Genomic DNA, 24,790 nt, shown 5'->3' with positions numbered 1-24,790 from the left:
TTTCAATACCTCCCTATCTGCTTGGGCGGATACCAGATGTTGCTCTAGAACCCATTCGAGTCTTTCTTGACCTTTTACAAGTTGTTCTACTACCGTTTCCATCTTTTTTTCAGAGATGGTGCCTATGCCTGCATTCTCCACCACTGTAACGGGGTCGGGATTAATAGGCAAGACGTGAATTCTTGTCTTCTTAGGTTTTATTTTAGCAAACAAAAGATCAGAGCTTTTCTTTCCTCTGTTGACAGTTCCTCTTGGCGATCTGCTCCTCGCGGTTCTTTTAATACAGGCTTCTACGATTTCTGGTCGACGGCCTCTCTCTGGTGTCCGTCGAGGTGATTTCTCGTCTGGCTCCGTCTTTGTCTCTCAGTCGGAACAGAAGGAGAAATACAAAGTATGAGTCGGATGTCCAGACGTCTTACAACTCTAAGGGGTAGGGAGTGAGGGGAATAACCATTTGTGTCCCACGTCTACTAAAAGTGCCGACTGTGAAGGGTTAGTGCTCAGGGTAGCAACACCAGACCAAAGGGGGGGGAAACACCGCGGTTATTCGAAGAGCCCTCCTTTACGACTGACCCAGCCCTTAATAGTATTGCGTACCTGGTTGAGCCATACACCTCCCGTGGGTGTATGGCTGGGCGATCCGCGGTGTCGGTGGCCTCCTGGCTCTCTCCCTCCGCGTCGTCTTCTCCGCGCCTCGTCTCCGTCGTCTCGAACTCCGTCCTCTCGAACTCCGTCCTCTCGAACTCCGCCAACGCCCTCCTTTCTCCACGCTCTCTCTCTTCTCCGCTCCGCTCCCTCCGGGTGAACAAACACACCCCTGATTCGTTGTTCCTGGTATATGACGTCTCCTCGTCTTGTCGTGACTCCTCCCACTCTTGGCTCCACTCTCCCTTAAAGGGCCAGTGATCCGTTTCCTCTTCTTGTATTTCAAAATCACTGTTGACGTTCTGTGGGGGGTATAATGAATGAGAGGTGGTATCGGACCTTTGTTTGATTGCACTCTGTGTCCACCCCTTCTGTTGTGGCTGTCCCAGGTCGCTACACATACCAAAGCTGATAAGTCTGGATCGCTGTTGGCCCGGATATTGAGAGACAACCCAACACCCCGCCACATCACCCAGATTAATGTACCTAATAAGGGCATAGTCCACACTCAACTAGAAATAAACAACACTTTTTGTAACTATTTCAGTACCCTATATAGTCGACCTACACATATTGATGACACTGTAATGGATGACTTTCTCAATGGTTTCACATACCCATGTCAGAAATCAGACACACATAAGGAGCTTTAGGGCCCCATTACTAGACACAAGATACGAGCCGCAATTAAGGGACTGAAGCATAACAAGGTCCCGGGCCTCGATGGCTTGCCTATAGAATTCTTTGAAACATACTCAGACATTCCCGTCCCCAAGTTGGAAGAGCTATATGGAACAGCCTTGGAATCTCGACACCTGCCCCACTCCACCATGCAAGCCTTAGTCGTCTCACTCCCTAAACCGGGACGAGACAGTGCGGCTCTATCTAGTTACCAACCCTTGTCTGTATTAGCGACCGAATACGAGATCCTGAGTAAGGTCCTGGCCAACCGATTCTTACCCCACCTAAATGCCCTAATTCATAAAGACCAATGCGGGTTTCTGCCCGCACGCAGTACCTCTTTAAATATTAGACCCTTGCATCACATCATGCAGGCTGCCCCAGCGGAGTGTGCCACCGTTGGCTGTATAGCATTGGATCTCCGCCAAGCCTTTGATTCCATTACGTGGGGATACATGTTTGCAGCCCTGCAACGTTTCGGGCTTCTGCCAGAATATCTTCAATGGGTGCGCCTGCTATATACTAGCCCTACCACAAGAGCTCGTACCGGACGTCATATTTCGTGAGAATACACTACACACAGAGGCACGCGGCAGGGATGCCCCCTGTCCCCTCTATTGTTTGTCCTTGCCGTGGAGCCGCTGGTGATAGCGCTGCAGCAGTCTGCTGAACACCTGGGGATCTTAGTCGGCGGTACCTCACACTTAATCTCAATCTACGCAGATGATATAATTATTTACCTACGTGATCTCTCTGCTAGGGCGCAACCTCTCCCCACAATATTTTTCACCTTTGAACGTATCTCGGAGCTGGCCATAAATGAAGAGAAATCAAACACGTTCTATCTACATGACGGACCTCACCCAGACACGCTCCACTTCGGTGATTATAAAATAGCAGTGGCCCATCATACATTTAAGTACTTAGGAATCCAGATATACAGAACACAGGCGGACAAACTAGATGGTAATCTGTCATAGGCGATTACTAGCATACTCTCCTGTATATCGTTTTGGACATCCTTGCCACTGTCGGTGATGGGGAGGGTTGCAATTTCCAAGATGGTGGTGCTATCCCGTCTTCTGTATTTCTTTGTGAACTTTCCTCTAGTGGGGCCTCAGTCCACCTTCCGAACTCTGGATACAATACTACTGGAGCTTATAAGGGGGACAGGCAGATGGAGGATAAGCCTCAAGAAGCTGCAGTTGGAACCTCGGAAGGGTGGATTGGGAGTACCTGACTGTAGAGCCTATTACCATACCTCCCAGCTCCAATGGTTGTCCTACTGGATAGCAGGCAGGAACCTGCAGGAAATAGGGTTTGAGACCTGGGACTTAGAGCGGGAAGCCCTACACACACTGCTCCTACCGAAGGTAAGGATCCCCCGTTGCGCCTCCATTAATCAAAACAGCACTTCACTGCTGGAGGAAGGTCCTTCTTTACACCCCAACTGTGCTTCCATATGCTGGTAACATCTCACTTTCGGGAATACCGAACGCTGGGGACAGACTCACGAAGGCCCGGCTAAGTGTGTGGGCAGATGCAGGAGTGCCGGAGGTTGGGTCGCTGTTTGGCGATGGTACCCTCCTGGATCAGGACGCCTTTGTACAGGTCACTGGTGTACCGGACCGACTTTATTTAACCCATGCAGCAGTGTCTCATTATGTTAAGATGACATGGGCGCCTCAACACAGAGAACCGCCGCAACACGAGCTGGTACGTACTGTCTATTATATGGGGGAGGGCAGCCATCTTAATAAATGGCTAAACATTGGCATCCGGGTGCAAGCTTCCATCCCTCTCACCAACCTTAGAACAAAATGGTCAGAGACAACCAATGTTGCACTGACTGATAAAGCTTGGGCGAGTATTCTAGAACATCCTAAGCATTTTTACCGCAATGCCAGACTGAAATTCATGCAATGCATGGTGTTACACAGATCCAACTTAACCCCAAAAAGAATCCACCACATGTTTCCAGACGCCCAACATCACTGCCCATGCTGCAGATACGAGGAAGCAGGCTTTACCCGCATGGTTTGGGCCTGTCCCCTCCTCCGTGATTACTGGGGAGGGATCTGCACAGCACTTGGGCAGATTACACACTTACAGCTCACGGATGATATACTGGAGTGTCTGCTGGGCCTCCATAAGCGCACCAGTGCTTTGAGGGTTTTCAGCACTTAGCCTACACTTTTTCAAGGCACCCTTCCTCTTTTTAGTAAGTGTCACCCATGGACTTGTTCGGAAAATATGGAGCTACTTCTCTCCCTATATCTACATAGTGAATAATAAATATTACAATATGAACTATACTTCATTACTGGAGTATCATTGTTAATGAAAGTATTAAAATCTTCAAGTCGCAGCTTCTAGCCAGCCTTTTGTTCCTCACTGCAGAAAACCACTGACATTGGCCACATTTGAAACTCTGCCTTGTTTATCATTTCCACTGGATATTGTGCTTTCCACATCTCCTCATATTTCTGCTGATCCTGCCTGCCCACTAATGTGGTCAGATCATTTTATGATTCCATTTAAAATCCAGAGCAAATGCAGACCATTAATGACGGGACATTCTGCGAGAGGTCCTCAAAGACGTTGGCACAGAGTTACATCTGAATCTTTCGAAAAAATGTTGTTCCCCCTGGTTTTAATTAGCTAGCGCCTATGTCACACCAACTCGTCAACTCCAGAAAAAAAAGTGAAGAATGGTACACTGATGATCTACGCAGTGAAAAATCCAGGTGCAAATACTTAAAAAAATCTTGGCATAAATTCCAGCTGGAGACAGATAAATTAAAATTCAAACTGGCCCTTATTATCTATCATAAGAATCTAAAAAGGGCACGTTAAGACCATTATATAACTAAACTTGACCAGGCAGGTAACTCATCAAAAGATCTTTATAAAATTCCTAAAGCCCTTACCCATCCTACAGCATGTGGACAGCTGATCACCCCCTCTCTGGGTTTATGTGATAATCTAGCTATATATTTTGACGACAAACTCAACTTGATTTATAAAGAATTTCCCAAAAATATGGACCAGATCATACCTAATAAATCTGAATGAGTACCGCAATTAGGCTCAGGAGATGGTCTGAAACAGTTTAAACATATTGATGTTTCACAAGTGAAAGCCATGCTAAAAAAAAACGAAATCTGGATCTCCTTTGGATATTATGGCTGCCCATAAGTTTTCCCTTCCAGCCCCTTTCTTGGCTGCCCCCATTGCTGAGATCTTAAACTTGTCACTATATGGAGGCAGTGTGCCTTTAGATTGGAAGGCCGCTGAAGTTCTACCCATCAAGAAGAAAGATCAGGTGCCTGCCGAAGTGCTCTCCAACTAACGTCCCATTTCGCTTCTTTTAATGTGCAAGATGGCGGAGAGCCATGTTAACACTCAGTTAATGGACTACTTTGAGACAAATGGCATCCTTGATTCCTACAGTCCGGGTTTAGATCCAACTACTCCACTTTGACAACTCTCATTGGGGTTACGAACTATATTAAGGTGGCCTTAGATGATAATTAAGGAGTGATGTTGGTCCTGTTGGATCTAACCGCAGCCTTTGACACGTCTCTCATCAGAAATTGATATTTCGACTGAGAGAAACCCGGTCTACATGAGCTGGCGCTTAAATGGCTTGCTAGTTTTTTTTAGACCAGCGCACACAAACTGTCAATCTGGGCCCTTTCCAATCACGAACTGCGAAGCTTAGTAAGTGAGTGCCCCAGGGCTCTTGCTTGAGCCCAACCTTATTTAATATCTATGTGGCCCCCATCAGGTCAGATCAGGTGCCTGCCGAAGTGCTCTCCAACTAACGTCCCATTTCGCTTCTTTTAATGTGCAGGATGGCGGAGAGCCATGTTAACACTCAGTTAATGGACTACTTTGAGACAAATGGCATCCTTGATTCCTACAGTCCGGGTTTAGATCCAACTACTCCACTTTGACAACTCTCATTGGGGTTACGAACTATATTAAGGTGGCCTTAGATGATAATTAAGGAGTGATGTTGGTCCTGTTGGATCTAACCGCAGCCTTTGACACGTCTCTCATCAGATATTGATATTTCGACTGAGAGAAGCCGGTCTACATGAGCTGGCGCTTAAATGGCTTGCTAGTTTTTTTTAGACCAGCGCACACAAACTGTCAATCTGGGCCCTTTCCAATCACGAACTGCGAAGCTTAGTAAGTGAGTGCCCCAGGGCTCTTGCTTGAGCCCGACCTTATTTAATATCTATGTGGCCCCCTTTGCTAAAGTCATCCGAGAGTACAGCTTCATGCCATTCTCTTAGGCAGACGACACTCAATTACTCCTATCCTTTGATAAAGATATGGAGTCAGTTGATCAGCGTTTTGCTAAAGGCATGTCTGCCATAGCTGATTGGATGACTGAACAGTTCTTTCAGTTAAATGCGGCCAAAACCGAAATCTTGCAGTTTGGTCTTGCACTTACCACCTGGACAGTGTTAGGCCCTGCCCCCTCTCCTACCTTGGTGGCAAAAAATCTAGGGGTCTGGATGAATGCACAGCTATCAATGAAAGATCAAATAATGACCACTGCCGGGTCCTGCTATCATACCCTGAGCCTTTTGCACAGAGTGTTCATTTGGCTGCCCTTCGCGGTACATATAGCCGTAGTTCAGGCTCTGATTATAGGTCGCCTTGGCTATTGTAATGCTTTACTGGCCTCTGTCAACGAGGACTTTCTTAGTAGATTACAGATCGTTCAAAATGTGGCCGAACGCTTAGTCCTTAATAAACCACCTCATACCACCCCTGGGCCATTATTGAAGTCTCTCCATTGGCTTCCTTTTCGCCAGATAATAAAGTTCAAGCTCTGTTGCTTTGCTCACAGAGCCGTTTTTGGCAAAAGCCAGAGTTACATGGCGGATAACTTTAAACTGTATTGCCCGAACCAGTGTCTTAGATCGGAAGGCAAAGGGCTGCTGGCGGTCCCTCTTTTTAAGAAAATTCGATCTGGAGGCAAAACGGTTGCCTACCTGGCCCCAAAACATTGGAATTCCCTGCCAGAGGAACTACGTGAATGTTCTAGCTTCGTTTGCTTCAGAAAACATCTGAACACGGAATTATTCAAGGCTTGAGTTATGGAAGTATGTATGTGCCAGTGTACTCTGTTTTTTATGCTAGGGCGGAGATACCCCTGCGGGGTTCATTGCTGCGCTTTACAAATTCCCTACAAACATACATACATACACTATTAGGCGAGTGCAACGGAGCATGGAGAAGATGTGAGGTTGGGCTGGTAATCATTGTAGCCCATGCCAGTGGCACTTAGGCCTTCTCTGTCATAGAAAACTTGTCTGAGACAAAAATCCCAATGTATCGGAGATTATTGGTATTGCAATCCAGCAAGAATATTAGTTGGCCAAGGGTCCTGCAGTTCGCACTTTAAGTTCGAACCCACTGCTTTCTTCGTTCTCGGCCTGTGATAGTACAAATGTTCACTTTGAATAATATAAAGGGATGTATTCTATACTGGTCTCATCTGCATGTCGTCCGGCAGTAAGTGGCGGTTTTGTTGAGGCAGTCTCTTGTGGTATTGGAGTACATGGACGTGAATGAGAAATTGCATGTTTTTGAATTGTCACATGTTGTTTGTTTTCTACCTTTTCACCATCAAGATGAGTTACTACAAAAGAATGCTTTCTGACTTGCACTCATGGCCTGAAAGGCTTAAAGATAGAACACTGATGTGATATATGCCATAGAACACAATGTTAGCATGTAGAACCATCTTTTATGCATGAGCTACTTCACCCCTTAATTTGCCCTACAAATCACAAGGCCAGGTGTTTGAAATATAAAAGTGGGACACCCTAAATATTAAAAAAAGTATTCCCTTACAGTGACTAGCTACAAAGTCCTCCATAGGGCTACTGTATCTTTTTTCTGTGAAGAAGGTGAACAAGGTACGTTTATGATTAAAAGAAATGTTACTCGATCCATTCATGTTACGAAAATGCTACTAAGATAAACGTTTATTTTGACTATTTATCAAAACGTTTGTTCAAGGTGAAGTAAGCTTTTTTCAAAAACTGTATTGTAAATGTAACTTTGCAACAACATGATTTTGCTGTCCAGATAATTTGAAGCGATAAACCATTTCAGGTGGTTTTCCTTCTCTTTATTGGCAGTAATTAGCACCCTGATGTGGTGTATCTTTGTGTTTGAAAACAATAGAGTAAGCTATGCTGACAGGAAGGCTGGGAGGAGTAATTACTGGCTACTGTTCATGGGGTACAGCATTTGGGAGAGGTCTGGCTTTTTGACATAATGTCAAACAGAGACCTATTGTGAGAGATGCTATGGACCTCCTTATGAGGTTGGGGGTAATCAGCATGGAATTCTGCCCATAGTTAGATCATGATCTGGTGCAGGAACCACATTAACCAATGTTTCCACATCAGTTTCCATATCACTTTCCACAGCTTTTCCCAGATACCAGGAACTTTCCCTCTTTGACATGTTGCCAGGCTTGCCTTGGTGAAAAGCGAGTGAAGAACTCTGCAAGTATAGTGTATTCCTCAAAGCTCACAATGCCGATTCAGTCAGTAACTTCCATTACCAGAGGAATCAGGATTTCCTCCAACCTCATAATAAGATGCCTTTCATATATTCTTCTCACCAGCTTCCCCTGGCTATAGTTCATGCAGATTATGAACCTCAATATTGTCTCTGGATTTTAATATATCCTTTTTTTCCGCAGGCTTGAAATTAGTGACCTCGGTGCCTGGAGAATAGCCTTTCCAGGAGCCCAAGTGTATCCCTGGTCTAACTTAGAATTCGTGCATTCTCTTCTCTTTGCAAGAAGCATCGAACAGATCGTTTTTCATGAGAACTACACAGACTACTTCTACTATATGGACATCCCAAGCAGCTTTGATGTTGCACTAGTGAAAATGTCAGATGGAATTCTCTTCACTAATACCATCCAGCCTGTCTGCCTGCCTTACGCTACACACCAATTCAGTACTGGGACCAGGTGTTGGACCACTGGCTATGGGAACCTTGGCGCAGGAGGTAAGTGCTTCAGGTTATAATTTGGGCTGTGGTCAGACTGAGTCTGCAGAAAAGGATTTTGTACACATTTTTACTAAAAATTAGTTATCTTTCAAACTCAATATATTTCATTTCAGTTACGAAGGATGGGCATTAGGTCCCGACATAATGAGTCCTACTTGGTGGTTGTCCAAGGGAATGGGGGAAAGTACATCTTTCAGTTCATGGGTACATTTTCTTTCAGTGCTAGAGCATGTGTGGACACCGGGTTCACTCAAGATGAATCCTATCATCTTCCCTTTTTGGTCAGTAGATGATGTTTGCATCTTTGTTTGTACTGTTTGCCAATTTGGACTGTTGTGTTTTTACACAACTTTTGCCATTTTGTGGAGCTATACACAGAACACGGTAACAGGAAACCCGGATTATTTATCGGGTGAAGCAGTATTTCCAGGTGGGACATTGCTCCGTTTAATTATAACCAACCACCACTACCGCACCTAGATTGTCTGAATGTGAGAATACTGGACATGAGTACACCAACAGGAAAATCTGGCTGGTAAAATCACATGAGGTTCTCCCTCTGGACCCCTTCCATGACATAAGGAGATTTTTTATTGCTCCGCCCTGCCTGACTCTATCACCAGATCCATCCTCCAACCCTGCATGACCACTCTCAAATTTAACAGTGGTAGCATCAACACATACGTGTGAATGTCTCCTTGGGCACTGATGTATAAGTACTGCACTTACACAGCTCTATTTCAATAATAAGATTTTGTACGACAAAAAGTTCAATAAATGTAGATGATTTTAATCTTCATTTTATACATCCAAGAGAGTAGCAATGCTTCTTGACTCTCAATGTTGCATATCATGCGGTTTGGTGTTCATCAATTGAAAACACCGTTTATTGCTCATTCCCAATGCATTTCCGCTTTTGCCTTCATCAGGGGGATATCTATTGAAATAATAAACATAAACTAATTCACTAATGCGAACGCGCCACTGAATTGTATCCACTACCGTGAGGATACTAGTGAATATCGTGATTGAAGATTGGCTAAAGTGAATTGTATCGGTCGACGGGAGGGTGTGTCCAACGTGCATATCGTTTAAATGAAATGATCACTCAAAACTGACAGAATTAGGAACAGGCATCAGAGAACATGCTCTATTGACGTTATGGAAAAATGTGCTGAAAAAGTGCGCGGTGAATGTTAAATACTAGGATATGACTACTCGGGGCGTGCTCGAGGCATGCAGTTGGGTGACTAAGTATGTACAACCATGCAGATAATAGCGTCGCGGTAAACCAGTTAGTAACATAGGGAGATGCATATGGCATTTAATGGCTTAAAACTGCTCAAAGAAAATAGGCTTACCGCATTTAAAAACGCTGAAGGAATCTTTCTGGGGTATCGTCGGTGAGGACGCCACAGATACTTCCGTGTCCCATGACAGGAACATGTGACGTGTATAGGCGGGGGGTGTGGTTAAGTACGTGCCTACCGTAAGCGAGTTAAAGGTGTATACACAAGTACACGAGTGAACCTGATGTTCAATGTTAGTGAAATATAAAGTTCCCAAAAAAATGTGTGGATAATAACAACAATTGGCTGAGCTTCATCAAAGCATGAAAATAAAATAACAACTATATGGGTAAATCAAAATTAAATCACACATTTTAGATTACTAAACCAGCGCCAGTCATAAAAATAACTTATGAAATTCCGGATTAAGTATGTCTATTCACGGGGCGTGGCCAGCAGCATGGCCGGTTAGGACGTGTGACTGCGGAGCTCCTGGGTGACTGCCTTGTGATCCGGCGTAAATATAGACCAATACTTCCCAAAAACATTTTTTAACGGAGGCTGAATGTGTCCTGCACCTGATGTGAGGAGCGGAAAGGAGCTTTAAGGTGATTCCAACAAGGAAACTGCGGCGGAGTAGCAGGATCGTGCACCCGACTACACCAAGATGGCGGCCATCGGTAGCCGAGGGCTCCGAGCGCAGTGAGTTCTGTCACCCTGCTCTCTCCATCTCCCCATGAGTGAACCTGCTGCGGTGTGGGACACGCGCACCGAAGGACACACCTCGAGCGCTCCCCGGCATTGGCTCGGTTTCCCCCCTACGTCGACGGAACCGGAGAGCTTGCACCACGGGGCGGCCTGCACTAAGATGGCGCCCGGAGCTGCGGGGGGAAGCCCTCGGGCTTGAGAGGAGCGAGGCGGGTTGCTGACTGGCCGGCGTGGGAGAATCCGGAGCAGCGGCGAAGTGAAAGGGGAGCTGGGAGGGACGTGGGCTGCTGCGCCCATACCGCTTCCTGGTAGGAGAAGACCTGAGCCCGTACAGGACCGCGGCCGCCAATCCTGCCTCCCGGCGGCGGAGCACCAGCAGAGGTAGCGGTGAGTCCGGAGGGAGCGGGGAGACGGGCGCGTGGGCTGGGGGCAAGCGTCTGACCCCCACTGCAGAGACGCCCAGCGGCTCCGGACTCGTCCCCCCCAGATTACAACGCACTGGGTGGGAGCTACACCTACGAGCCGCCACCAGCTCCTCCACAGGAGGCCCCCACAACGAGCTGGCAGAGGCGCACGAAGACACCCGGGAGGGCCCTGGAACTACCCCCCCGTGCACGAGGGACGCCATGGCGGAACACCCGACCTCACCTGGGAGGCGCGAGGATTGCGCCACGCTCTGAGAGATGTGGGAACCGTGAGGCGTAGAGGGGCGCTTGCTGGTGCCCCCTTGGCGGCGGTAACCAGGCTGACGGACTCCGCATAGCAGCGTGCCAGAAACACCACCACCACAGGTCGGAGCTCTGGAAGCGGCAACTGCACTAAATCATCAAAACCGAACGCGCGCGGAATAGGGGCGCTGAACCTCGAGAGACCCGCGGTAGCAGCAAGGGCCGACGGGAGGACCCCTCCATCGGACGCAATGAGAGACCGCCCGGTAGCCCCACCTGACGTCCGAGGGGAGAGAAGTGACCAGCCAGTGGACCACCGGACCAGCGACCACCCGGAAAAGCCATGGGTAGAAAGGACATCCCACCTAAAGGACCTAAACAGGGCCCAATGGACAACTTTGCTGCGCCACGTCAGGCGGCGGATAGCCTCTCAACTGCCCCTAACCTGGGTTCTGATGCCGATCGGCTAATGGCGGCAATCCAGGCCTCTCGTACAGACATCCAGGAGTCCAGAGCGGCATTAGAGGTCAAAATAGGTGAGGTGGGCTAGGAAGTGACGCTCCTACGACAAGACTTTCGTAACCTCTCGGACAGGGTCACCACGGCGGAAACACGAATGGGGGAGGCCGAAGACACTATCACGACGTTGCGGAAGGACATGGCGGAGCTCCAAGCATCGCATCGTCAGCTCGCTTGGAAAGTGGATGACGCCGAAAATAGAGCTTGGCGCAACAATCTGCGCTTTGTGGGATTTAGGGAAGGAATTGAAAAGAACGACATGGTGTCCTTCCTGCAGGCGTGGTTGCGAGAAACATTCCCACTAGCACAATTTTCGCCATGTTTCATAATAGAGAGGGCGCACAGAGCACTCCTTGCGAAACCGCCGGAGGGGGCTCGACCGCGTCCGGTGATTGCACGTTTTCTGAACTTTGCGGACAGAGACTTGATACTGAAAGAGGCGAGGAAGTTGGGTGAGATCCGGATAGAAAACTCGCACATCATGATCTTTCCGGACTACAGCCAAGAGGTGCAAAAGCAGAGGCGATCCTTCGATTCAGTGAAGGCCAAGCTCAGAGCCCTGAAAATTACGTACATGCTACTGTTCCCTGCGAAACTTAAGGTGCTATTCGATGAACAGACACTCTTTTTTACACACCCGGAAGACGCATGGCAGTGGTTGGAAGAACGTCCAATCCTAAACAGTAGAGAGATTGCAATACGAGAGGAGCTAGATAGGTCACTGAAAAACACGACCCACTGGGAACTTCCGAAGCCCCGGAGACTGACATCTAGACGAGCTAGGAGACAAACGCCACAGACGCCATACAACGGGCGCGACATGGGGACGGCAAGGAAGGGGCGTTCGGCCTCTCCAGGAGGCGCAGCAGCACCGGATTCGAGATACGCAGTGTTACGCACCACAGCGCGATCCGAAGGAGACGAGGAGGACACACTCGACAGTCCCACGTCAGGTGGGGAGGGAGAAGACGATGAAAGACACTCGGATCATCCGTTGGTACGAGAAATCAGGGTGTTGGAACAGGACCGATCGGGACACCACAGTGCACCGGAATCTGAATCGCAAGACTCCAAATCCTGATGGGAGAGGGATTATGACGCTCAAGGTACCATCAGCTTAGAGACACTGGGATAATGAAGACAGACTCGTAACGGGGAGGACTGGAATAAGTGGAATGGCAGCCCGCTACAGGAAAGCACGCAAGTTGGCACTCCCCCCTTTATTGTGTTGTGTTTGACACATTTGTAAGGTTGTTGGGGGTTTGTTAGGGAGGGCTTAGTGGGTGGGCGACAGGCCTACTCCTTTGGAAAGCGATGTCCATGTCAAGGGCACACCTGGAAGGGGAGGGAGGTGGGGTGGGGGGGGAATTCAAGTTTGTTGGGGCATATGGAGGGGGACACTACACTTGTACACTTTGACACACTGTTTCCTACGTCCGAAGCAGACACCACTGGCAGATAATGATCAATCTTCGCAATGGCAGATACACTAGATACACCACAACAGGAAGATAGGGGAGTCTCCATCCTAACTTGGAACGTGAATGGCCTGGGTTCTAAAATTAAACGGGGACTGGTAACGGCCTATCTTAAGAGAATAGCACCAGACATAATTCTATTGCAAGAGACACACCTGCGGGGGAATAACTGTGCATTCATAGAGAGGGGGAGGTATGAGGTCCTGGCACATGCAGGGTACACGTCGGATTCTAGGGGGGTAGCGATACTCCTCAAAAAGTCATCCCCGTTCTGTACTACACGTACATGGAGTGACCCTCAAGGAACTTATGTGGGAGTGCAGGCGACGTGGAGGAGACTTAGGTACACTATAATCTCGGTTTATGCACCACCAAAACTCCAAACACGCACGCTCAAGGCTGTCGTGTCCATTCTTTTAGATACAGCAGACACGATACAAATAGTGGGAGGAGATTTTAAAGATGTAATGTCTGAAGAGCAGGACCGCACTGGGCAGAACCGTAGAGGAGGCACACGGACAGCATTGTCCCAGCAGATGGACACAATAGGACTCACTGACATGTGGCGTTGGCGGCACCCTACACAGACCGCATATTCATTCTACTCCGGGGCACATAGGGTCTTTTCTAGGCTCGACTATATATTCATAGCGAGGCAATACCTCACTGCAGATGACGTAGCAGAATACAAAGCGAGTGGAATCTCGGACCACTCGCCCCTGTACGCAAAGGTGGGAGGGGTGCGGAAGGGGAGAGGAGCGGAATGGCGTCTGGCGGCTTGGGAGCTCCAGAAACCAGAGATTGCACGCGGCATCAGGGCAGACATTAAGCTTTATGTAGCTGAGAATGAAGGGTCAGTCGCTTCAGGGATTACCTTCTGGGAGGCGATGAAACCGGTTCTACGTGATAGAATACAGAGGAGGTTGGGGGAGGAACATCGGAAACAGCTTGCAGAGGTGGCGGGCCTGGAAGCCACAATCTTGAATTTGGAAGAGAAATATTTGAAGCACAAGGATGCGGTAACTCTGAGACGACTGTTAAACACTCAAAAGGAGTATAGAGAGGTGGTCTCGAATGAGGCGCGGACACAGTCCCTGGCGATTCTCGATCGTTTATACGATGTCGGAGATAAATCAGGTAGGCTACTGGCATGGCTGGGTGGGAGGGAAAGAATGGCTAGGTGGGTGGAATGCATCAAGCCAGCAGAGGGGGTCATAGTGCGCAATGACGAAGGGATAGAGGAGGCTTTCGCGTCCCATTACGAACGCTTCTATGCGGCCAGAGACCTAGGGGATGTGGCCATGGCTCTGCAATATATGGAAACGACTGAGGTGCCTGTATTGTCCTCAGATGTATGCTCGGTGTTGGACACTGATATCACGGCTGACGAGATATCCGCCGCTATAACCAAACTGAAAACGGGTAAGACGCCGGGACCGAACGGGTTCCCTGCGGAATTCTTTAAACGAGCAACTGATCTTTTGACGCGGCACCTTAAAGTCCTCTTCACCGAAGCATACCAGGAGGGGGCCCTTCCTCCTGACCTCGCACTAGCCACCATAGTACCAATTTATAAGGAGGGCAAACCGAAAGAGGACTGCGCCTCATACCGCCCCATTTCTCTCCTCAATATGGAGGTGAAGATCATAGTGACCATCCTAGCGCAGAGCCTACGAACAGTGATCCCAACCCTAATACATATGGATCAATCGGGATTTCTGCCGGACAGAGCAACTAAGCTAAACCTTCGGCGGACGCACAACTGGCTGCAAGAGGTCCGGGGGAGGAGTGAGCCCCACTGGTTCCTCTCCCTCGATGCAGAAAAGGCGTTCGACGCGGTGCACTGGCCCTTCCTTATGGCGGCGCTCCAGAAATGTGGCCTTGGCCCAAAATTCCGGGGTTGGATACACCTACTATACACGGCCCCGAGAGCACAAGTGCGGGTGAATGGGAGATTATCTCGTGAATTCAGGATTGAAAGGGGTACGCGCCAGGGGTGCCCGCTCTCGCCTCTCCTATTTACACTAACGATCGAAATCCGGGCCGCAAAGATAAGGCAGAACCCGGATATTCGTGGCTTCCTCCGAGGAGCCTCGGATGCAGTGCAAGAAAAAATATCCCTATATGCCGACGACGTGCTACTATACATCACTCAACCCGACACTACGGTACCGGTGTTATTTGAGGAATTAGACGGATATGGAGTGAGAGCGGGTCACAAGATCAACTGGCATAAATCGGTACTGTATGATCCACATGGGACGGAGGTGTGGGGGACCCTGCCGGAAACATTGGTGACAACCACGGTAGGATTTCAGTACCTGGGCATCTACATTACCCTAGATGAGACACTCTCATTCAGTAGAAACATAGCACGGATCATGGGGGAGGCGGTGGCTGACATGACTAGATGGAAACAATTGCCGCTTACTCTTCTGGGCCGGGCGGCTATGTATAAAATGATCATCCTCCCAAAATTCCTCTATGTACTCCAAAATGAATACTACCCACTCCCGAACGCTACCATACTGAAGATCCGTGCTGATCTGCGCTCCTTCCTGTGGTTGGGAAAGCAGCCACGGATAGCCCTACAGGCGCTCCAACGACACCAATATAGTGGGGGGATCTCGCTACCCAACCTAGAGGCATATTATTGGGCGGAACACTTGACCCCAATAAATGAATGGATCCACGCTCCGGCGGACCACCCGACATATGCACTCGAACGGTACAAGATGTCACCCAAAACTATACTATACTACCTATACGGTGGTGCGCTGAGGAAGTCGCTCCTGCCGGCAACGAAACTGACACTGAGAGCCTGGTCCAAGGCCACAAAACACATGGGATGGGAGGGCAAGCCCACTAGACAGACGCCGTTATGGCACTGCCAATGGTTAACAGAAATTTGCAAGCTGAGGGGCTTCCAAGGATGGGATGACATTGGCATTTCAAACATAGGGGATGTGGTCTCCCGGGGAGAACTGAAGCCATTCCAGGTACTTCAGACAGCGTATGGACTGCACCACACACAGATGTTTAAATACACACAGCTGAGACATGCATGGAAGGCCCAAAACATCACGCTCGCAGAGATACCAGAATATGCGCCACTGGAAGGCAGACTCCTCCAGGACCAGATATGTAACCAGGCGGTATCCCTCACTTATAAAACCCTGACCAATAACATGCTGGGCGACTTGACCAAGTTAAGGGGCATATGGGAGGCAGAGGTGGGAGCGATGGAAGATCTGGACTGGGAGATCGTCCTCATGCATCCCCGGGAAGTCGCAATCAAATCGAGGCTACGCCTCATACAACTAAATGTGCTTCATAGCGTGGCTCAGTGGTTAGAGGCGGCAGACCCAGAAGCTGAGATCGACCGTGGACCAGGGTTCGATTCCCCGCCTCGGCGGGTCTCGGGCTAAAAAATTCCACGGACTCGACATTTCTCGCTCCGGTGCCTACTCAAATCACGGGGTCACACTCTGCAACTCTGGGCAATAGCTTGCTTAATCTCCACTATGGCCCCTCGCGGCGGGATGCCTGGCTTTCACCTTGTGGACACCCTGCTGGGGTTTCTCACAGGGGAATACCAGGACGGGTTCCCTAAGCAAGCGCCAGGATGCCCTTTGGGTGAAAGGTTTGCGCTATATAAGTACACCTACATTTACATTTACATTTACATAGAACGTACTTTGATAGATTGCGGCTTTTTATAATGGGGAAAGTAAATGACCCGGCATGCCTTCGGTGCCAACAGCAACAGGGGGACTTCTTTCACACTATTTGGGCTTGTGATAGAATACGTACCTATTGGACGCACATTTTTACTGAACTGGGGGCGGTTCTGGAGACGGAACTATCACTACACCCTAGGTTGGGCCTCCTGGGCATGACAAACGAGGTGGACCTGCCACGACCACTGCTCATTTTCTTGGTGCTAGCATTGGTGGTAGCAAAGAGGGATATTGCCAAGTACTGGGGAGCCTCGGAGACACCAGACATTGAGGAATGGAGAAGGGGGTTGGACCTCTACATGGCTGCCGAAAGGGTGACCTATAAAGCTAGGGGCTGCCCCAAAAATTTCCGCAGAGTGTGGGCCAAATGGAGACAATATCATGGATTGGAGGGAGGGATGCCGGGGGAGGTGCCAAGTGGAGCAGAGAGGGGTGAGAATGCTAGTGTAACATGACGACTGTACTGAAGACAATACGAAGCCATGGATGTGGGTATAGGGGGATCAGGAATAGAGTGGGGAGATCGGGTACTGTGAAATATTGCTTCGTGTTGGGGGTGGTGGGGATGGGGGGAGGGGGAGCTACAAACCGATAAGCATAAGTATTTGGACTACCTACTGCGAATGCAGCCAGAAGTGTGTGAGCAGCCCGCTTCCGTGACACAGGCACGGGGGAGTGTTAAAAGTGTACAGTTGGGGGGGAGGGAGGGTTAGGGGTTGAAAGCTGAAAAAAGCAGAAAATTTCAAGTATCTTGATGGTTTACACTGACTACTGTGAAAGTGCCTTCTGACGTGAACCGAGATCTGCCGCCCGACCTCCGGGATGTGGGCTGAATGGCCGTGTGAGGCTACATAACTGTTATACGCTTTCTTACATGAGTGAGCTGCAGGGCTCCAAAGTATGGTGAACTTTTCTGTGTTTCTGCAATAAAATAAAAAATTTAAAAAAAAAGAATGTCTATTCACAGATAGCATGCAAATTCAGTCCTTTCATTCATGCCGTTCGGTTTTAAGGTTTGGAGATGATAAATCCAATAGTTTTCACGCTTCAAAAGGGTTTTCTTATTGTCTCTTCCTTCAGATTTTTCAATGATTTCTAAAATGCATGCTTTAATCTGACTAACTTGGTGATTAGCTTCGATCAAATGTGCTGCTACAACAGATTTAAGAGCCTTAGGGCCAGATGTAGGTAAAGGGCATTTACCGATTCGTAAATACAGAATTTTACCGATTCGGTATTTACAAATCGGTAAATGCTATGTAGGTGAATATTCGGTAATAATTACCGAATCGTTAGGATTCGGTAATTACCGAATCGGTATTTACCGATTCGGTAATTGCCATTGATTCCTATGGGCCTAGAGGCCCATAGGAATCAATGGCAATTACCGAATCGGTAAATACCGATTCGGTAAAGTTACCGAATTGTCAAGGGGGACAGGGTGTCACTTTGACACCCTGTTGCACGCACATTTTTACTGAACTGGGGGCGGTTCTGGAGACGGAACTATCACTACACCCTAGGTTGGCCCTCCTGGGCATGACAAACGAGGTGGACCTGCCACGACCACTGCTCATTTTCTTGGTGCTAGCATTGGTGGTAGCAAAGAGGGATATTGCCAAGTACTGGGGAGCCTCGGAGACACCAGACATTGAGGAATGGAGAAGGGGGTTGGACCTCTACATGGCTGCCGAAAGGGTGACCTATAAAGCTAGGGGCTGCCCCAAAAATTTCCGCAGAGTGTGGGCCAAATGGAGACAATATCATGGATTGGAGGGAGGGATGCCGGGGGAGGTGCCAAGTGGAGCAGAGAGGGGTGAGAATGCTAGTGTAACATGACGACTGTACTGAAGACAATACGAAGCCATGGATGTGGGTATAGGGGGATCAGGAATAGAGTGGGGAGATCGGGTACTGTGAAATATTGCTTCGTGTTGGGGGTGGTGTGGATGGGGGGAGGGGGAGCTACAAACCGATAAGCATAAGTATTTGGACTACCTACTGCGAATGCAGCCAGAAGTGTGTGAGCAGCCCGCTTCCGTGACACAGGCACGGGGGTGTGTTAAAAGTGTACAGTTGGGGGGGAGGGAGGGTTAGGGGTTGAAAGTTGAAAAAAGCAGAACATTTCAAGTATCTTGATGGTTTACACTGACTACTGTGAAAGTGCCTTCTGACGTGAACCGAGATCTGCCGCCCGACCTCCGGGATGTGGGCTGAATGGCCGTGTGAGGCTACATAACTGTTATACGCTTTCTTAAATGAGTGAGCTGCAGGGCTCCAAAGTATGGTGAACTTTTCTGTGTTTCTGCAATAAAATAAAAAATTAAAAAAAAAAGAATGTCTATTCACAGATAGCATGCAAATTCAGTCCTTTCATTCATGCCGTTCGGTTTTAAGGTTTGGAGATGATAAATCCAATAGTTTTCACGCTTCAAAAGGGTATTTACAAATCGGTAAATGCTATGTAGGTGAATATTCGGTAATAATTACCGAATCGTTAGGTAAAGTTACCGAATTGTCAAGGGGGACAGGGTGTCACTTTGACACCCTGTTGCACCCCTGATTCTGGCTTGTGTGCCATGTGACTCACATACATGGCCTTAGGGAATGTATGTGTGCCACATGGCACAGGTGTACATGCACAGATGTGCATGTACACAGGAATTAGTTATTTACCATGAAATAGTATTTCATGGTAAATAACGAATTCTTAAGGGCCTGTGGCACTGTTTTCGGTGCTACCTACATCTGGATTTACCGATTCGGTAAATTTACCAATTCGGTATTTTACTGAGTCGGTAAATTTACCGAATCGGTAAATTTACCAAATCGTCAAGATTTGGGCCCTCTACATCTCCAAAACTTATCTGGCCCCTAGTCCTGAATATTACTTTTGTGTTCATTCAACCCTACTTTTAACATTCGTTCAGTTTGACCATTATATACCATTCCATACGGGCACTTTAGCATATATATAGTGTTGGTGGCGTCACAGGTGGCATTCACATGTAACGGTATCTTATGCCCCCTCATGGGGGTTGTAATACTGTTACCCTGCAGTATGTTATTGCAGTTATTACAGTTCCAGCACAGGACTTTTCCTTTGTAGGTTTGCGTGGCTGTACAAATTGACGGTTGCTTAATGATTTCACCAATATTTTTAGCCCTGCTAAATGCAAAAACTGGCGTATCGCGGAAGATTTTGTTGAAATCCGGTTCAGTTTGGAGAAGAGTCCAATGCTTTTTGATGATTTTTTTATATTGCGTGCTGGCAGTGGAAAATTTCCTGACGCATGTAATTCTGGGTTTTTTAAAAGTGCTTTGTGCTGATAGAAGTTGCTTGCGATCTTTAGAATTAGCTCGTGCCAGAGACTGTTTCAAAGTGACTTCGGGGTGTCCTCTATCTCGAAAGTGCTGTATCATTTTCCGTGATTTGTTTGTGTATTCCTCGGGGTCCGAGACAATTCTTTTCACTCGCAAAAGTTGTGAAAATGGTAAGTGCCGTTTCAAAGCCTGTGGATGAAAACTTTGATATGCTAGCATGTTGTTGCGATCAGTTTTTTTTGTGAATAAGTTGGTTACAAATCCCATTTCAGATTTTTGAATAGTTACATCCAGAAAGTTGATGGTATTTTGTTGAATTTCATGGGTGAATTGTATTTGCTCATCCACTTTATTAAGATCCATGATGTTTTCTCTCAAGTGATCCTCTGTGCCTTTCCGCAAGATGAAAATGTCATCTATATATCGTAAGTATAGACGCAAGTGGTTTTTCCATTTCAATGACTGAAGAATGTGCTGATTCTCAAATTTGTGCATAAAGATATTAGCATATGCAGGAGCTGCACTATTTCCCATCGATGTACCACTCTTTTGGAGATACCACTGTTCATCCCATTTGAAGTAACTGTGCATTAAGGTGAAATTGAGAAGTTCTAACAAGAATATCTTCATGGATTCCTCATATTCCATCCCAAGCAGGGCCTTTTCAACTGCTTCTATACGGAGTTGGTGGGGTTTTACGGTATATAACGATTGTACATCGATGCTGCACATTAGTATATTCTCATCTTTTTCAAATTGCACATTGCTAAGTTTGTCAGGAAAATCAGTTGTATCCTTTATGAATTAACCCATGGTTTGAACAAATGCTGGAAGGTATCTGTCCAATAATTTGCCAACCGGCTCATGGAGACTTCCACATGTGGATACTATCGGACGGCAGGGTGGTCTGAGGGGATCTTTGTGGATTTTGGGAGTCATGTAAAAGCGTGGACATTTAGGGTTATTCGTGATGAGGTATTTCTTGGTTTTCTCATTTTGTACTATTTTCTTGAGAGTCTCCTGAATTTCTGCTGTTGGATTAAAATTTAGTTGCATGTAGGTATTTTCATCCTGCAGGTGAGTAAGTACTTGTTCCCGGTAATAAGTGGTATTAAGGATAACTAGTGCTCCTCCCTTATCTGCCTTTTGACAAGTTATCAGTTTGTTCTTGGCTATAGATTTGAGGATGACATACTCTTTATTTGTTAGGTTCCTTAATTTTGTTTGCTTTTTGAAGCAGTTGAAAAGGCCCTGCTTAGGATGGAATATGAGGAATCCATAAAGATATTCTTGTTAGAACTTCTCCATTTCACCTTAATACATAGTTATTTTAAATGGAAAAAACAGTGGTATCTCCAAAAGAGTGGTACATCGATGGGAAATAGTGCAGCTCCTGCATATGCTAATATCTTTATGCACGAATATGAGAATCAGCACATTCTTCAGTCATTGAAATGGAAAAACCACTTGCCTCTATACTTACGATATATAGATGACATTTTTATCTTGTGGAAAGGCACAGAGGATCATTTGAGAGAAAACATCATGGATGTTAATAAAGTGGATGAGCGAATACAATTCACCCATGAAATTCAACAAAATACCATCAACTTTCTGGATGTAACTATTCAAAAATCTGAAATGGGATTTGTAACCAATTAATACACAAAAAAAACTGATCGCAACAACATGCTAGCATATCAGAGTTTTCATCCACAGGCTTTGAAACAGCACTTACCATTTTCACAACTTTTGCGAGTAAAAAGAATTGTCTCGGACCCCGAGGAATACACAAACCAATCACGGAAAATGATACAGCGCTTTCGAGATTGAGGATACCCCGAAGTCACTTTGAAACAGTCTCTGGAACGACCTAATTCTAAAGATCGCAAGCAACTTCTATCAGCACAAAGCACTTTTAAAGAACCCAGAATTACATGCGTCAGCAAATTATCCACTGCCAGCACGCAATATAAATAAATCATCAAAAAGCATTGGACTCTTCTCCAAACTGAACCAGATTTCAACAACATTTTCCGCGATACGCCAGTTTTTGCATTTAGCAGGACTAAAAATATTGGTGACATCATTAAGCAACCGTCAATTTGTACAGCCACCCAAACCTACAAAGGAACATACTCCAGGGTAACAGTATTACACACCTCATGAGGGGGCATAAGATACCGTTACATGTGAATGCCACCTGTGACACCACCAACACTATATATATGCTAAAGTGCCAGTGTGGAATGGTATATATTGGTCAAACTGAACGATTATTAAAAGTACGGTTGAATGAACACAAAAGTAATATCAGGACTAAGGCTCTTAAATCTGTTGAAGCAGCACATTTCATCGAAGCTAATCACCAAGTTAGTCAGATTAAAGCATTCATTTTAGAAATCATTGAAAAATCTGAAGGAAGAGACAATAAGAAAACCCTTTTGAAGCGTGAAAACTATTGGATTTATCTTCTCCAAACCTTAAAACCGAACGGATTGAATGAAAGGACTGAAATTGCATGCTATCTGTGAATAGACATTTTTAATCCGGAACTTCATATGTTATTTTCATGACTGACGCTGGTTTAGTAATCTAAAATGTGTGATTTAATTTTGATTTACCCATATAGTTGTTATTTTATTTTCATGCTTTGATGAAGCTCAGCCAATTGTTGTTATTATCCATGCATTTTTTTGGTAACTTTATTTTTCACTAACATTGGACATCGGGTTCACCTATGTACTTGTGTATATACCTTTAACTCGCTTACGGTAGGCACGTACTTAACAACACCCCCCGCCTATACACGTCACATGTTTTTGTCACGGGACACAGAAGTATCTGTGGCGTCCTCACCGACGATATCCCAGAAAGATTCCTTCAGCATTTTTAAATGCGGTAAGCCTATTTTCTATGAGCAGTTTTAAGCCATTAAATGCCATATGCATCTCCCTTCGTTACTAACTGGTTTACGGCGACGCTATTATCTGCATGGTTGTACATACTTAGTCACCCAACTGCACGCCTCGAGCACACCCGAGTAGTCATATCCTAGTATTTAACATTCACCGCGCAATTTTTCAGCACTTTTTTTCATAACATCAATAGAGCAGGTTCTCCTATGCCTGTTCCTAATTCTGTCAGTTTTGAGTGATCATTTCATTTAAACGATATGCACGTTGGACACTCTCTTCCGTCGACCGATACAATTCACTTTAGCTAATCTTCAATAACGATATTCACTAGTACCCTCACGGTAGTGGATACAATTCAGTGGCGCGTTCGCATTAGTGAATTAGTTTATGTTTATTTTTTCAATAGATATCCCCCTGATGAAGGCAAAATCCGAAATGCATTGGGAATGAGCAATAAATGTTGTTTTCAATTGATGAACACCAAAGCGCATGATATGCAACATTGAGAGTCAAGAAGCATTGCTACTCTCTTGGATGTATAAAATGAAGATTAAAATCATCTACATTTATTGAAATTTGTGTTGTACAAAATCTTATTATTGAAATAGAGCTGTGTAAGTGCAGTACTTATACAATCAGTGCCCAAGGAGACACTCACACGTATTCTAACTCAAGGCTTTTCTAAATAGCCATTATGTTAAATAAATTCTTTCTAACCAGTTCATCGCTAATTTAATAATCCTTGCATGGTGGAGAGGTAGTTTGGTCAAAAATTTGGACGATCTGATTTTTCAGAAGCAGTATTCATTTGAAGATCTGGGACAGGAGGCAAAAAGGATAGTGCCTGTTCATATTGGCATAGGCATTTGTGTTTTATATGATTGGTTGGGTTGGGATTTAAGAATGTAGGGAGGCAAGGTGAAAATGGTCTGCATCTGAGGACAGAGGCATTGGGCACATGGAGCTGCATATGTAAACCTGACCCGACATAAATGGAATTTACAAGGGATTCCTACAAATTAGTGAGGAGTTGGCTCAGTCCCTCAAAGGCAGTCCTGGGCATCATAACCAGCGTAATTGCAGTCACTCTGGTTGGAGCAAAGGAAAATTACAAGTTGATACCAAACTTCTGCACTGTTTCACTCTTGTGGCAGACCTATGAAAAGAGTGAGCAACATTTACAAAATTAGGGAAAAAAAAATCTGTCACTGAAAGTTTACTTAAATGATGAGCAAATGTCAATTAAGCTGTGTAGAATGAAATAATATGGCATATATCATGGTCATTGAGGAATAAATGTAGTCTCCTGTTTTTATGTTCTGATGTCACAGAAAGACGGCCGCATGTGTTTCTAGGCTCAGGAGACAATTCTGCTTCACAGCCTGTGAGACCATTTTCAGGAGTTCTGAGCAGACAGGGGTTACTGAGTTCAGATTGTAACAATCACAGCCTCTCCTACTGGTGTTGTGTGGCTGTACTTCACTGTTGAGCCCAAATGAGCACCAAGTACATCCCTTCAGCAATTGACCCGCACAGCAGCAAAGTTGAGTAACCCAAGGCTTAGTCAGGGAAGGATTAGGAGGTTAAACATTCAAAACTCAATAGAACATCCAGTGCCGGTCGATAAACTAATGTGCAGCCTGTGCTCTGGCTTATGAAAGATAAAGTAGTTTAAGTCATCCACAAAATAGAGTTCTGTACGTAATCACCTGAGGGCACTTTAATTAGTGCGCCAATCTCCTGAGTACTTATTGCTGTTGTTCA

The 24,790-nt window shown here is 46.4% G+C and overlaps 1 protein-coding gene across 1 annotated transcript in view; it reads left to right on the top strand.

Annotated features, from left to right (window-relative positions):
- Positions 1-24,790, top strand: part of LOC144769149 (uncharacterized) — a 1,798,260-nt gene that overhangs the window by 1,055,560 nt on the left and 717,910 nt on the right. Inside the window, exon 14 of the mRNA XM_078653155.1 lies at positions 8,066-8,379. Coding sequence (XP_078509281.1) covers positions 8,066-8,379 — 314 coding nt within the window. The remainder of the gene's footprint in view (positions 1-8,065; positions 8,380-24,790) is intronic.

This window comes from Lissotriton helveticus, chromosome 7 (genome assembly GCF_964261635.1).
Source record: "Lissotriton helveticus chromosome 7, aLisHel1.1, whole genome shotgun sequence".
Taxonomy (NCBI): domain Eukaryota; kingdom Metazoa; phylum Chordata; class Amphibia; order Caudata; family Salamandridae; genus Lissotriton; species Lissotriton helveticus.
The sequence above is the reverse complement of the archived record's forward strand: the minus strand, read 5'-3'. Positions and strand labels throughout refer to the sequence as shown.